Raw genomic sequence first — 15,433 nt, forward strand, 5'->3', positions numbered from 1 at the left:
ATATTTCAAAGCACTCCTTAAACATACCTGTTATTGCTGACCTAATAAGATTCATCAAGACCTGCAGTATTTACATATCATATAATGGAATCTTTTTATTTTGCTTGCACTCTTTTACCTTAAAAATCTTCCTTATGTGAGAGAAAATACATACATCAACACCAATTATATTTCTACTATTTCATGGAAATAACTTCAAATAAAGGGTATTGTTCTATATAAACTATTGTTTAATATAGCTTTACCTTCAAAAGTCCTCTGTGAAAGAAGGTTAAGCCTTTATAAAGCATAGCTATAGGCTGATTTTTGTTCAGTTCCAGAGAGCGCTGAAAATCTTCATGGGCTGTTGCATAATCCTATGATAAAGAAGATTTCAGATGACACAGAAAATACCACACAAATGAAGTGTAATATGTACTTTTATTTCCATAAAAATAAACTTCAGAGTTTTGTTTAATATATGAAGTCCGTCTCAGGGCTAAGCAGCAATGATTATCAACTACCAATCAGAACATCAAAAAATGCACAATACACTTCCATCTTGTACAGGATTTATTGTATAAAACATGTTAAAGTAAATAGATAAATAGCTGGAAGCTATTTATCTATTTTATTATTCTCAGAAGAATCAAGTAGGAAATCAGCTATCTAGTATTCACACAATCTTTGAAGATAAAGCTATTTGTTCTATATTAAAGCTTTAAGAACAACACACAGATCACACAGCAAAATGTTGCTATTAGCATTTTTGTAGGGGTTTTTTGTTTACTGTGAGAAGTGTTTTTTCTTAAATATATAAAGACTTACTGCCTTGGCCATAAGTATTTTCTTTCTATACTGGTGTTTATCAATACTAATTAAATGCAGCTGCAGGTTATAAATCAAGTTAAATTCTTTATCCACATCCTACTCCTCAAACACAATAGAATCTGAGGTGTGCATGCAAGGTGCTTGTCTTCTGATTCTCTGCATTAAACAGATTTGCAAATGAAATACTTAGAGAATATCTCTGAACTGTCAGCCAGCTACAGGAGAATCAGGGCTTTTGTTATTATATTGATTTGGGTTTTTTAACTAAATATGGACTAAGTTCTAGAACAAAAGTACAAATAGCACAGAAGTCAACAAAATAATGACCAACATCCCAAACAACCAAAGAGAATCCCCAAAATCCACTAACCTCGGATATGAAGTAAAGGGTACCTCTGTGCCTGTAGAGTCTTGCTGATGGTTGTAGCTGAATAGCTTTGGTGAGATCTGATAATGCTTCACTGATTCGTCCTAGTGGGGACAATATCTAAGAGTACAAAACCAAAACACAGTTTAGAGCAGACAGACTGAATAGACTTGTTTTAGAAGTATGAACATTATTCTTTTCCATGTTCAGCTTTAACAGAGTAATTGTATTTGCTAGACTAGGCTGGAAAGTTCCACTATAAATTTTGGTAATTATGGCTTTTAAACCCTTATGAAAAGAGTAAATCTGAAAGAATATTTCTCAAAACTATCAGTGTACATGAACATCACCACATTCACAGAAACCCTGTATTCCAAACTAAAAACAAGTTGGTCAAAGCAAAATACTCAATTTCAAGCCGTTTCAACATATTCAAATGAAAATGTCATTAAAGTATCCTCCTAAGCCTTATTTGTAAAAAAACATTCCCCCAACGGAAAATGGTCCATTTCCAATTATTCAAATGCCTTTCACATTTTTAGATCAAGGTTCACAAATGTGCTAAGAGATCACTAAAAACATTAAAACTCTGAATATCGCGGCAGCTATCATTATACAGCATGCTGACTTTAATATTTATACTTTTGGTTTGTCTACAAAGCTGCTTCTTAACATCCACTTTCTGTAATTTAGTTAGCAAAACAAAACTTGATATTCAAAATAAAATATATGTGGGTTGAAATGATTTTTAAATTACACGCACAAATATAACCCCAAAACATTTCATTTTTTAAAAATTTGGTATTTTAACAACTAGCATTCACAGCAGATTTACTAAGAAGGTGCAAACAGTAAGGTTCAAGCGATATTTTGATTAATTTTATAAAAAAACCCCTTAAACACAAATGATCTTGTTATATAGTATGTCAAAAACTGAACACTTACACATAATACATGCCACTCCATTGGCTGGAGTAACTCTATATAGTCTATGTCTTTTTTTAAAACTAAATATTCCACAAATTACACTGTTTGAGAGAAAATTAGTATTTTTTAAAAGAAAGGAGAATATAACACCAAGCTTTAGCCATTGAATCAGTTAATATATAACTAGAAACACTGTATAATTGCAAGTTCTCCAAAAGTCTCAGAAGACACAAAAAATGCTCACTTCTGCTCGCTGTTCAAATACTTCAGGATGATCTGGTTCTAGACTAATCACCCTACTAAGCTCAAACAGAGCAAGTTCAGCATTTTTCATATCCTGAAAAGGAGAAAAATAAACAAGGTGAATAACTGCGCATACTTAGACTAATATACTCTCAAGATGAAGGACAACTAGATTGGCTAAGTGTCTGAAAGTGTAACAGCTTATATTAAAAGCTCTTCACACCTTCGCTAAAAATATCAAGACGCATTATTCTGCAAATAACTGGGAGAAAACACATGTCTGCCACAAACAATGAAACTAAACTTTGCTTGTACACATCATCTTTGTGTTGTACTTCTAATAATTTATTAATATAACTCTGTGAATAAATATTAGATTTATAGCTCCAGAGGTACCTTGCTTGGCAGCAAAGGTGGTTCAAGCTCCCACATGAACTCCTACACACAGGCGCACTCACACCCACCAATGTTGTCATCAGCACTGTCTGCAACTTCAGACAAGTAGCGGGGTGACACCAACAGCATCCTGCCTATCTAAAATTTTAAACTGTCCTCAATGAAGTAGTTACTTAATTAATAGGATGGAAGTAGTTACTTCATCAGAAAAAAAAAATCAAAGTAATTAAATAGCACATTCTGTATTAGATTTCATGGATCTTCTGTCTCAAAGCAAAGGAATTTTGTGCTTAATATCACCTTCATGTCTTGAAGGTGTCACTCAAAAACTTTTACAAATGGAAGCTGTATCAACACCTAGCTAAACTGAGAAAACAAACGTACGCTAATGTTAAAAACAAGCAAATATGAGGGACTTCAAGCTCTTGTCAGCACCCCTGGATAATTAAATATTCTGTACAAACAAATTTTTCAAGAAGTTATTCAATTGTTCATTCTTCTAGAACTCTAGCAACCATTCAACTATGATTCAACTGGCCACAAAGTCCTAGAAGGATCACAGTCTACTCATAAATTTCTCTCTGCTCAAGAAGTTACTCGAGCAGTAAGTATTGCAAGCAAGTAATTTAACTTTGGGGTTTTTTTTAACACATTCAAAGTGGTATACCTATCAAGCATAAGCACTCAAAAAGCAATGCAAAATCTACTGTATTGGAAGAGCTGACAATGTCCCCAGGCTGCAAGACTTCTTCATTTCCAAATGAAATATAGCTGCAATATGGAGATGAATTCAGTGGGACTTCATAAACCTGTCTCTCAGAGGCAAGACAATGCCTGCTATTTTAATAGGCAACTCTTTCAAGAAGCTGTGGCTCATAGCCTTACTATCTACCGCTCACAACAGTGCCTAACCTTCTCCTTTGGCACACTCATGTCATACAGCTTTACTTCCACAGTCTCACAAAGCAAATGTATCCATGGCTTGAGCAGTACGATCTGCTAGATCCCTCTATGTTAAACAGTGCACCAGCCAAGGGACAGACTCCTCATGGAAGCAGAACAGCACAAAGGCTTTGGGGTGTACTTAACGTGATCTAACCAGTCTAGTTAGTCCTGTTACAGCCTTCCTTATAGTTCAAACACAAATAATTCAGTTGGGTATTAACTAAAAAAATTATCTACTCACATGTAGTCCTTTTTTTCCATATGCTATCCCTCGTCCATAAATTGCACTAACCAGCTCTGGTTCTTCCTGTTAAACAAATAAAATATTAATTTGTGGTGTGGGCTTTTGGTTTTTTCAATATATATTTAATCTTAGCTGATCTAAAATACTAAGCAATGAACAATCACAGCTGCCAGGCAAAGAAATGTATTGTATTACAGTCCATATTTTCATATGCTTACAACTTCCAATTCAATTTAATGGAATTGTTCTGGAGTATTTGTCTGGTAAAAAAGCCAGAGAGCAGTTATCATGCCAGTGACCACCTACCAGAACCTATTACACAGTGTACATTAGAATACACAGAATTTATTAGAATATTCTGTTACCCAATCCATTAGCTGCAACCTTACTGGCAATTATGCAATTTCTTCTGTCTCATGTCACTGAACTGATAAGAAACATACAATTTGGCCACTCAAAGCTTATTTTGTATGTAATATAAATTTGAGATTTAAAATTTGGGAGCAAGATATTGTGACATTCTGATGGAATCTATATTCGGACAGCAACTAAAACCCTTTCGGTACAGGTATTCTACCAAAATAGTTCTGTAAAATTCAAACCAACTTTTCTTGAGTTAGATTTAATTTTGTGACTTTCCTACTTGGGCACTTAGGGAGGATGCACCCTACATAGCAAATCTATTTCTTATTTGACGTCACTTACTCCAACCACGGTTTCCCATACAAATTTCAAGATCTACACAGCAAAACTGTTTTGTCAACATAGCAATGCCTATACAGTCAAGTTTCCCTGAAAACCAGTCAGGAATAGCCATCTTCACCTGCAAGGAACACAGCTGTCCTACAAAACTTTGTAGCACAGACCTAGTCTTTTTTAACTGGGACATCTGCCAAGAAACGAACTGTTTCCCAAGAAACAAACTCTTCTGTGGACAAAACAACACAATTTGTGACACATCAGTGCTGGCAGCTAGCCAGACCCAGCTGATTCCAAGTTTACGCTTGGCCACATCAACAGTAGGTAACTTCCTACTTTTAACATCATGGCTAAGCAAAGCTGTTTTATTTAGTTAAATGTTTTAAAGCTCACTTTGTATGTATTTAGAATTGCCTTGTGGAAAACTGAGTGAACAATCATGATTACAACCTTTCAGGCATACCATAAGCATGATATTAAAGCATCCTTTACACTGAGATGTGGGCACTTTAGAAGTACTCTTATCACATAAACGCTTCTCCCAGTATCTTTCTACAGTTGGTGTATCTTTCTTGTCTTCACCTATATTAAGTTTCCTTCTGAATAAAGACAGGAAACAATATGTAAATCCAGTGGTTTTGGAAGCAGGATTTCTCATTAGGATAAAAAAAATTCCTCACATTAAAACAAATCAAAGACAGATATCACTAAAAACATATATCAACCAAATAAAAATAAAAGCAAACAAAACCCCAAATGTTCTTGTCCTCAGATAAATTCCCTGCAATAATTCCATTAAATTGCCACACTTCCACTCAATTTAAGAACAAGCCATATGACACTTAAAAAAAATACATGCTATTATTTGCAGTATTGCTTTCAGCTTGCATTTGTGTACTTTAAACAGTTTAAATGAAAAAGTATGTCCATGCTTCTGGATGTTCCAGGTTTTTAGCAATAAAAATGCAGTATTTTAAAAATCATCTTTAGTTGAAGCTTATAAGTTGTTTGGACTTATTTTGTTTTAAATGTGACTACCTCCTACTTAGCTGCAGAAGATTCTGAATTCTTTATTTTGTTCAGGAAAAACACCCATAATGTAAGTATAAGTTATGTTTTATTTATATATCAAACAAATCCAGTTCTTACAGTTGAAAAAGGATAAAGCCAGCATACAAAATCATTTATCATTGTGAAAGCAATGTGTTACTCGCCACTAGCAATAATTATCTCTGTCAAGACTTTTTTTTCTCACGATACTGGCAACATGCCGTCACCCAAAAAAGTCTACTTTAAAATAGCTCATCCTACACAACAAGCAGACAAATCTAAAAAACTTCAGCTCTGCACAGGTCAGGTCTCTGAAAGCACGTGCTTTTTTGGTCAAAGTGCCATAAAACTTTATGCCTACAGATGAGAAAAATACTCACCAAATAACCAACATACTGATCACCCAGTTTTAACAGTATGCTTATGTTTGGATGGAAAAGAAAATGAACAAACAGTAGAATAATTACTCTCATTTTAAAATCCTTAATTTAATATTTGTTTTATTAAAAGCCATATGTGGCAATGGATATTTTTATTGAGTTATTTTTTGAGGTCCAAGCAGAAAACTTACCTGCAGCATTGTTGAAAAATGTCGTATAGCTTCATCATACAAGCCGTTGCCAATCAACACGTAAGCAATTGCTAACAAAACATTAAAAATGTAAATAAAACAAAAAAATCTGACTTTTTAAAAAGCATTAAATATTACTAAATTGTAAAATGTTTAAGTTCCTACATGGCAGTGAAGATTAAAATAATCAGAAGATTCCTAAATGGCCACCAAAATGACATTCCCTCAGCCATTACCTAGCATTCATTAATTACTCAATTCATACTGTACTCTTCAGAGCTGTTTTGGGGTTTTCTGATCTGCTTGTGGGGTTTTTCTCTCCTTTTTACAAGTTGTTCAGGAAAGGCCCCATGTTTGCTTCTCGAATACTCAGGATCAGAAAAGGTACTATAATCCAAATAAAATAGTCCTGGATGCTTTCTCAATTCGAAGTGCGACCTGGCTATCACTAACTGTTTTTGACAATTTAATTAAGGAACTTCCATTTGTTTGTGCACATATTGCTAAACTTTATTAGTTCACAATAACGTTTCCCTTCATTTGAATTACCTAAAAATACCTCAACTAAACAGATTTCATTATTTATGAAATTGAAAAATGGAGTCTTTACCTATGTTATAATTATGAAAAACTTTTGAGTTCTTGTGCATCCCCCCATTTTGAAGCAGAAAGCAAGTGTTTGAAAAAGAAACAGACCATTAGAAATACGTTCCTGACATTTCCACAACACATAAAAATACAGTCAAATCACAAGACTAGAAAACTCTAGTTTTGCTTGCATGAATGAAGTTCAGTTCTGACAGCTGAATATCTCAAGATTGATTCATATTGCATGTCTTAATCTCCTGCAATTCTTAACTCTGAACTAAGCTCTGCCTACACTGCCAACAAAACACAGTACCTTGAAGACCACAGCTATGAAAGTTAGAGAGAACTTCCCCCAGGCAGTTTGTTCAAACAGCTGGTAGTGAAACTACAAGCAGATTTCACTTTTCCCCACTTAAAATGAAATTAGCAATGGAAGAGACACCGCTTAATTATTCATTCAAACATGAGAAGAGACAAGCAATTTCAAGCAAAGGTATTAGTAATAGGACACAGACTCTTATCCTTCAGGCAGGCAAAGCCACATTGTTTTGGCAGTGCTCCTAAGCACAGTTCATTAAAAAAGGAAAACAGTTAAATGAAAGAGAAATAAGAAGTTTATTTAATCCAGAGCTTGTCTCATGCTCAAAGACTTCTATTATGAAGAAGGAAATATTTTTGTGCAATATAAGCTTTCTCCTCAATACATAAAAAGCTTCACTTGGCACAAATACATAGTATTACCAAAAAAGGGAAAAAAATGGGCAGGGGAAGAACACGATGAAGAGCTCTTGAATTTTCCTCATTTCATTCTTCTTCAAGACTACACAGTTATTAGTATCATCTTTAGGGTTCCAATCCCAGAACACAGAAAAGATGGAACATAAAATAAAGTCAACTCAACCATTCCAGTGTTAAGGAAAAATGTGGAGGGCGCAAGATAACCAAGATTTACATTGTCACTCAGTTGTCTTGCTGTTAATGACTGTATTTAATTTCTACAAGACACTTGGCAAAAAGCCAAACTGAACTGTGAACTGTCTGTAAAACTTTGACAAGTGGCTGACAGCTAGGAGCTGATACAGTACCAACTTCTTTTTACATAGTATCTTTTTGATTTTTTAATCTTTAATATTACAAAACTACAAGTACTTCATTATGAAAAAATCTAATGGTTAACAATGGCCCATTACCCAAAGTATTTCAGTCCCAACATTCCTTCAGAAGGTCTCACACATTCTGTGTTACTTCTCCTCAGAACAGTAAAAAGCAACATGCACAAACAAGAAGGACCAAACCAGGTTCCTCACACCACATCATCCTCGGACTAAAGTGGGTAGATAGCTGCCAGCCTACGTGCCAAGCATGAGGAAAGAGACCTTCTAGCATAGCATTCCAAGTCTACAGAACAGATACTAAAGTATCAGATATTTTAATCTGAATAGAAGTTTGGTATTTGCAGGATCCTATCAACACAGCTAGATAGTCTAGGAATATGAAAAAATATTAAGTCCCCAAATTTTCCTGGATAAATTCATGAAGGCAGAAACTATGTCCAAAAAAACCTTCTTAATTATTTTAAATTCATTAGAGAGGAATAAAATCTTCCTTTGCTCTCTCTCTCTCTCTTCCAAAAGATGGTCTGCTGCCTTCCTTGACACACATTCTCAACAATGTCTTCGCTGCCTTGTAATAATACCTCTATTTGTGGAAGCAGCACAACTTCATTTTTGAGTCCCTTGATTAAAGTATTTCCTGTTCATTTATTTGAAATGGCCCCACTTTTTTGTGCTGAGTGTGCTTTGAAAAAACTTGAAGTAACAGCCTAGGACATAATTCAGAAAGTCTTCCTGCTGCATATAAGTTTTAATGGGAGGAGTGTGGAGACAGGAAACAGATCCAATATTTATGCTTCATGGAGAGCATATTGCATTGGTAACATTTTCTGGATGTTTGAACAGTTTTAGTCATCAATAATCACAGAAAAATGGAAACAGGAAGTAGCTGAGCATATTAAAAAGGACTTAATCAGAATTCTTTTTGAACATCTGCTTAAGCAGATGTGGTAAAGAATTCTAGTGAAGAAAGTAGGAAAGGTTTTTAGCAATTGAGATAAGTATTTGCTTTATACAACCAGAGAAAACTTGCTGTATTTCCAGACTTATTAAGATCAATTTGAAATTAATGCATCACTTCAATCATCAATTTTCAAAGCACATCAATCACCTGCACAAACTTTATATAAAACATCTTACCCAATTCTTCATTTGTGCTGTCATTATCAGTAGCAAATGGAAATCGTTTTTGCTCAGCAAGCAACTTCGCTTGACTCTGTAAAACATCACATTTTTAAGTGTTCAGCAAACAACAACATAGAATTTAACAGAAAATCCATGTCCTAAATCCTTAAGAGAATGCCTTAAAACATAAAGTTAAAACGAATGTGATTTCACTAAGGTAAGTGAAACCAAGTTCATTCCTAGTCTTCCACAGAGAGAAAAGCTTCTCTTCAGTCAGATGCTGCTGTTTTCTGCTCTAACATAAGGGTAACCAAACCTCAGAAAGAACACTGTCAGCATTTTACGAGTGACTGATGTTTCTGTATTGCATTTGCTTAATGTAAAGTTTTCAGGTCTTTTTAAGACACCTTACTTCATATGAAAGCTTATACTGTTCACTCTATAATTACTCCTTTGTCTCCTGCAAAGGGAAGAGTAAAACACAGAAAATAAACACTGAGAAGAGCATCACTCCATCAATATAGAAAAGCTAAACTTTACAATGCCAAACTAAAGAGTCTGTCCTTTCAACAATGACATTCTATCAGTTCTGCACTTTGTTCAAACTGTAGCCTTATCTAGGATGTCTGCTCCCTAAATAATGCACCTACAGAAACCAATACTGTCAAAGACAAGCCCCTCAGAAATGTAAAAATATTCAGCTCTGATTACTTCCACAAGTACTTTCCATAGACAGCTGTAAGCTTACCAGAGTAGTTTATGTTAGAAAAATACAAAATGTTAATTTAAATCAATAGGTCTTTCAAACTGTTTTAGGAAACAAGAAGGGAGAAAAATAACATCTCTCCATTCAGTTATCCTCTTTCAATTCAACTAAACAGCTCATTTCTACTACTGTGCTCCTGTAAGGTTGTTTTGCCTGACCAATCAAGAGTAGACACATTAATTGTGTCCATGACACAGACATTTAGTTTATCTACAAAGTGCAAAAGTTAAATGGTCAAATTCCATTGCACAGTTATTGCCCTGTGTGTCTAATTTCATCTGCTCTAAGAGCTTGAGTATTTTGGAAAGCATGAATGATTAGCAAATGGATTTTACAAACTTTTTATTTTTTACTGCAATAAAAAGTTAATGTATGAACTCTGCATTATACTATAACACTGAAAATTGTTACTCCACCTATATCTGTACCTCTACAGCAACAGAGTGTGGCAGTTATTTCCCTTATAGAGAAAAGCCATTAATAAAACAGCACAGAAATGAGCAGGGTAGAAAACTATCTACATTGCAATCCATATGCATTTACAAACACAACATTTTTATATCACCAATGGCCTTCACGTAATCACCTTTAACAATTAACTCTGCAAAACATTATTCTTCTATAATTGTTTTAATATTAGGAAAAACAGCACAACTTTTTTACTGAAGAACAACATCTTTCTGGGTGGTTTTACAAAAACAGATCTACACATCTCTGTCTGCAGACAAAGACAAGATATAGCAAGATCCCACACTGATATTGAAAAATAAGCCCCAAGCAGAAGAATCTCACAATACATTAGAATAATTTCCTATGGATTACTGAGCTGCATGTGACAGCAAGAGAAGTACCACTACCTCACCTCTTTTGTCATTACAGAGTAACAGAACCTGTTGGGGTGGCAGAAAAATTGTTTTCACACTTACTCAACAAACTCTGAATTCAGGTACAGGTTAAACATCCTGCAACTCTACACGCTAAAAAATGTCAGTCATTCTGTCTTCAAGAAACAGGAGAATTTTCATCATAGCACCATATCCCAACAGGTTTAATTCTTGCTCTCTTTAAAACAACTGGTCTGGGTTTTTTTTAACAGGGAAATTTCTTACCAACAAATATACTTTTCACTGTGTATAGAAAGAATTACTGGTATTGTTGGATTAGACTTTCTGACCAATATATGATGAAGTCTAAGGAGAATATTCAAGTTAAATAACTGGCTTAGTGGATTTGCAGTACAGTAGTTTTAATTCCCACCTTTGGAGAAGTTGCTTCCAGTCATAATATTGCTTACGCATTCCCTCATAGGCAATAATTTCTAAAAATTTGCCAAAGCTACTTTGTTTATTCACATGGAAATCATTTTAAGATTTTCAACACCTGTACTCTACTGGACTGAAGATACAACATCAAATCCTTGTTCTCAAAAGGCTAAGAGTAGTGTTGCAAGAAAACCCAAATTCCAAAATAATCCTCTTTAATCCTCTTGATGTCTCTCTACCAAAAAACACTCTTCTTTTGTTAGAATATTCTTCACATGCCAGGTCAGTATCACATTTAGTGAAACTCAGTCTGAAGCCTCTCTCATCTTTGCACAGTATTACTTCTGTAGAGACTAGAAGTCATTACTCTTACTTTTACACATGTTTTGCATTAAACCCCAGGAAGTTAATCTGGGTAGAAACTACTGCATCTTTTTCAAGTATAGCTCCTGCACTCCCAAAACAAAAAATTAATTGGTTGATTAACTGAGGTTAGCTCATCTGAGTCAATTAGTTGACAGTCCTAAAGACTCATCACAGATTACTACAAAGTAATATTTCATGAGCAATTTGAGTTTATTTGTATTTAAGCCTTCTGGGCAGCTATGCATACTGATTAACAGATCTATTTCCATTTATTTCCCTGAACTTCATTCTAACTGGTTATGCAGCTGAAGTTATCTGTAACTTCAACAATCTAGTAAATGTTATACTCTTGATAACATACCAGAATTTTTTCTGTATTCAAGGAAAGTATAGATTCACAAGACGATGGTCCTCCTATGTCACAATCTGATTCATGGAAGTGCAAAAATGATGAATCTACGAGAAGAGAGAGAAAATACTTTCAGAACCCAAAGTTACACGTATGTTATATTATCACATCTCACATTTCCTCATGTTTGGCTGAACATCTTCCCCACTGGGCATCCCACGGGGAAGAACTTTCATGAAGAGCTTTCTGCCCATAGCACTACATGCACAGAGCCAGGGAAGCAACAGCTGACATGAAAGCTTCATATAATTAGTTTTATCCCTACTTATGCTTATGGGTAGAAATAGATTAATAAAAAGAGGTGCTAAAAAATGGGGCAGAGGTGAAAAAGGAGGAACTTGTAAGCAAATATCAAGAGCTTGGGGTAGGCACATCCTCTTTCAGCATTATGGTTCCATTCTCTCACCCAAAAAGTAACCTATAAAATTATCATTCCAATCCCAGAGAGGGAAATAAATTAAATGGACCATAAAGAGGTAGGGGAAAAGCTGCAGAAAACAGAGGTATAAAGACTGTAAAAAGCAGCCGGAATAATGAACTGCAACTGACTGAACATAAACAAAGATAAGCTACTAAGAATGTAATTTCAAAAAGCGTAAGACTGATTCATTTCTCCTAAAAGTCAAACACAGCTTGTTGACATAGCAGAGAAAAAGTTTAAGATATCGAATAAATAAATAAGCAACAACACCTTCTCAGATTGATAGACTACAGAAACCACTACTTTCCCTACATGATGCTTTTAATTGCTATTCCAATAGAATTGTTAACTATCGAATCTTTGGAACCTAAAACTTCTATCATCTTTAAATGTTTCAAGAATAAACAAGAAAAAGAAAATATACAGCATTATCTCCCTGAAACCATGTCACAAATTCCAAATTTTATCATCTCCTTTGATGTTTGTAAATATAAACTTGCTGGTAAGTTTGAAAAGATGGGGGCAGGATGCCCTCTTATATTTTGACTTCTTAAGGATTGCAATTGATTAATTCCCTATCTCTCAAGCGCAGAGCTAAAAAAGAAAAACAGTTCTTCTAAAGATAAATCAAAGCAGCATCTAAAATAATTCCCTAAATATAGGAACTTGGATCTATGTTGAGCCATAAATGATAGCCAGTGGAAGAAATTTTACAACAAAAGCCAGGGTGGTAAAAAGCAGAAGTTCAAAGTTTAAAGTCAGTCCTGTCAGAACAGTGGCAACCACTCATAGTTTCCGAAAAGAGCGCTGCCAGAATGAGGTTTCATCACTGCCCTTTGTTCTTCATATTGGTCAAATACTCCTGTGCTATACCAGCGTTATTAACACGTTACTTCCTCCTGTTGGTGCTTGTGATTCAGTAACTTAAGAGTTTTGGCTGCAGACTCAACAAGAAACTGTCACTTCAGACATCGAAACAAAGAGGTGCAGGCATGGCCTACCTCTGGAAAAATTTTCTTCACAACAGCAAGGATTTAGTGAAAGAATTTTTTGTAAGGTGGTAGGGAATAAGACAGCCAAGCCACAAGCTTGATACAAGCTACAGCAAGGAAAGGCCCCTCAAATCTTGCAGTTCTCAGGGCAACAAACTGCTTTCTCACATGGAGAAATAGATCTGCCTTTGTTTGCAAGTTGGACACAATCAAAATTGAACCACACTAACAACTTCATGAAAATGAAGTTTTCTTCATTTTCAGAAACAACAACCAGAGAAATACTTTGGACCTTGTAGAGGCTACAGGGAAGACTGAGACCAAAAAAAAAAAAATCTCAGCTTCTGTGCAGGTTGTACTAAAACAAAGACCAAGAGCTTAAGGGAATTTTTCAATTGGCAATTCATTTAGTCTGAACACTTAAACAGCAAGGAGTGAATTACTATACAGCTATTTGAAGGTAAGTATGTCCTGTAAGTCAGGCCTATCTTACTACCAGTGCATGCAAGGTACCTGAGATACCTGATGATTCAAGCAGAATTATTTGTATCAATCCTAGTTACACTGGTTTCTTTAAAACAACATCCGCCATTAAATCAAAATCTAATCTTCCAATTCCACCTCAGAAGGAGTACCTTGAGTCAATCATTCATGTCAGGTCTAGTAACAGATGTAATCAAGCGCTTTGCCATTTATTAACTTGTAGGATATACAGATTTTTATCTCAGCACTGGGTGAAAGTTTCCTTGTTTTATGCTTAAGCTTGAATAATTTGTAGCAATGGTTACATGAGATAACTTTCATGATCTGATTTCATGTTTACATACTATGCCTCTCAGCCACTGTAGTACACACACACACAAAAAGGTGATAAAAACCAACCAAAGAACTTTATAATGTGAAAACAAAAACACATACCCAAGGGAGGGCAGAAAGTAAAAACCCAAGTGCAGGAAACTTGTAAGAAGTTATTTCCACAACATCTATTATTCAAACTGATTATTCTAGTTTTATATTAGTTGTAGGGAGTACAGGAATTGTTGATACAAGTACAGGCTTTATGAAATAAAGGGCAGAAAAAAAATCACAAAACCATGCTGACAGCTGTCATGACACATCACTGATTATTCTCTTGTACATAATTTAGTATCACATTCCAAGCAACTGACAGACCTTTTTCTTCATCTGTATTATGCTCACATTGTGATTAAGACTGGCATTTTTGTATGTCCCATTCACACCATCCTCAAGATCAACAATCATAACATATTAAGCCACACGATCCAGACACAAAAGGTATCCAAGCAGATAAAAATAGTTTTAACTATGCCTGTATTACAAGACACCAATTAACCTGAAAAATAGCAGAAGATCTGCTACCCAAACTTGGCACTCATAAAGAGAAGCATCCAGGTCACCAGTAAAGCAGATATAACTGTAGCTGAAATTAAATCAAGCCACATCTCGGAAACGGAAACACGGAAGTGATAAGAGTTGAAAGAGACCTATGAAGTCCAACACTCCTCCAAGGTCACCTCGAGCAGGTGACACAAGAACACATCCAAGTGGGTTTTGAATGTCTCCAGATAGGGAAAATCCACAAGCTTCCTGGGCAGCCTGTTCCAAGTGCTCTGACACCTTTATATAAAGAGATTCTTCCTCAAGCAGAAGTGGAATTTGTTGTATTTTAGTTTATGGCCATTGCTCCTCAACCTGTCTCTGGACATCACTAAAAAGTCTGGCACCATACTCTTGACACCTGCCTTTGAGATATTTATATACCCTAATGAGATTCCCTCTCACTCCTGTTTTATTTAGACTAAACAGGCCCAGTTCTCACAGCCTCTCTTCGTGAGAGACGTCCCAGACCCCTGGACCCTCTCCAGCAGCTGCTTGTACTGAGAAATTCAGCAATATCAGCACGGAGTGCTGGCATATCCCCATACTACTGAGCGCAAGAATTAAAAAGCAGGCAGAGAAAGCAGTCAGAGTCCAGCTGCTGGGCTCGGGCGGTGAGCAGGGCAGCAGGAAACCTCCCGTGTGGTACCTAAGGTTTGCCCGTCCCAGGGGTGAGTTTTTCCTCGTCCCGCTGCCACAGCCTCGGTGGCTCCGCGCCACACAAGGGCACGGCGGGCTCGGC

At 35.7% G+C, this 15,433-nt stretch overlaps 1 protein-coding gene across 2 annotated transcripts in view; it reads right to left on the reverse strand.

Annotated features, from left to right (window-relative positions):
* The window catches only part of TTC13 (tetratricopeptide repeat domain 13), a 39,420-nt gene that overhangs the window by 23,599 nt on the left and 388 nt on the right, over positions 1 to 15,433 (reverse strand). For both annotated transcript variants that reach the window (XM_030268312.4, XM_030268311.4), the window contains exons 2-8: positions 11,833 to 11,927; positions 9,093 to 9,168; positions 6,253 to 6,323; positions 3,930 to 3,995; positions 2,349 to 2,441; positions 1,181 to 1,297; positions 246 to 356 (exon numbers count right to left, since the gene is read on the reverse strand). In XM_030268312.4, the coding sequence (XP_030124172.4) occupies positions 246 to 356; positions 1,181 to 1,297; positions 2,349 to 2,441; positions 3,930 to 3,995; positions 6,253 to 6,323; positions 9,093 to 9,168; positions 11,833 to 11,927 (629 nt within the window). The remainder of the gene's footprint in view (positions 1 to 245; positions 357 to 1,180; positions 1,298 to 2,348; positions 2,442 to 3,929; positions 3,996 to 6,252; positions 6,324 to 9,092; positions 9,169 to 11,832; positions 11,928 to 15,433) is intronic.

This window comes from Taeniopygia guttata, chromosome 3 (genome assembly GCF_048771995.1).
Source record: "Taeniopygia guttata chromosome 3, bTaeGut7.mat, whole genome shotgun sequence".
NCBI classification, from domain to species: Eukaryota; Metazoa; Chordata; class Aves; order Passeriformes; family Estrildidae; genus Taeniopygia; species Taeniopygia guttata.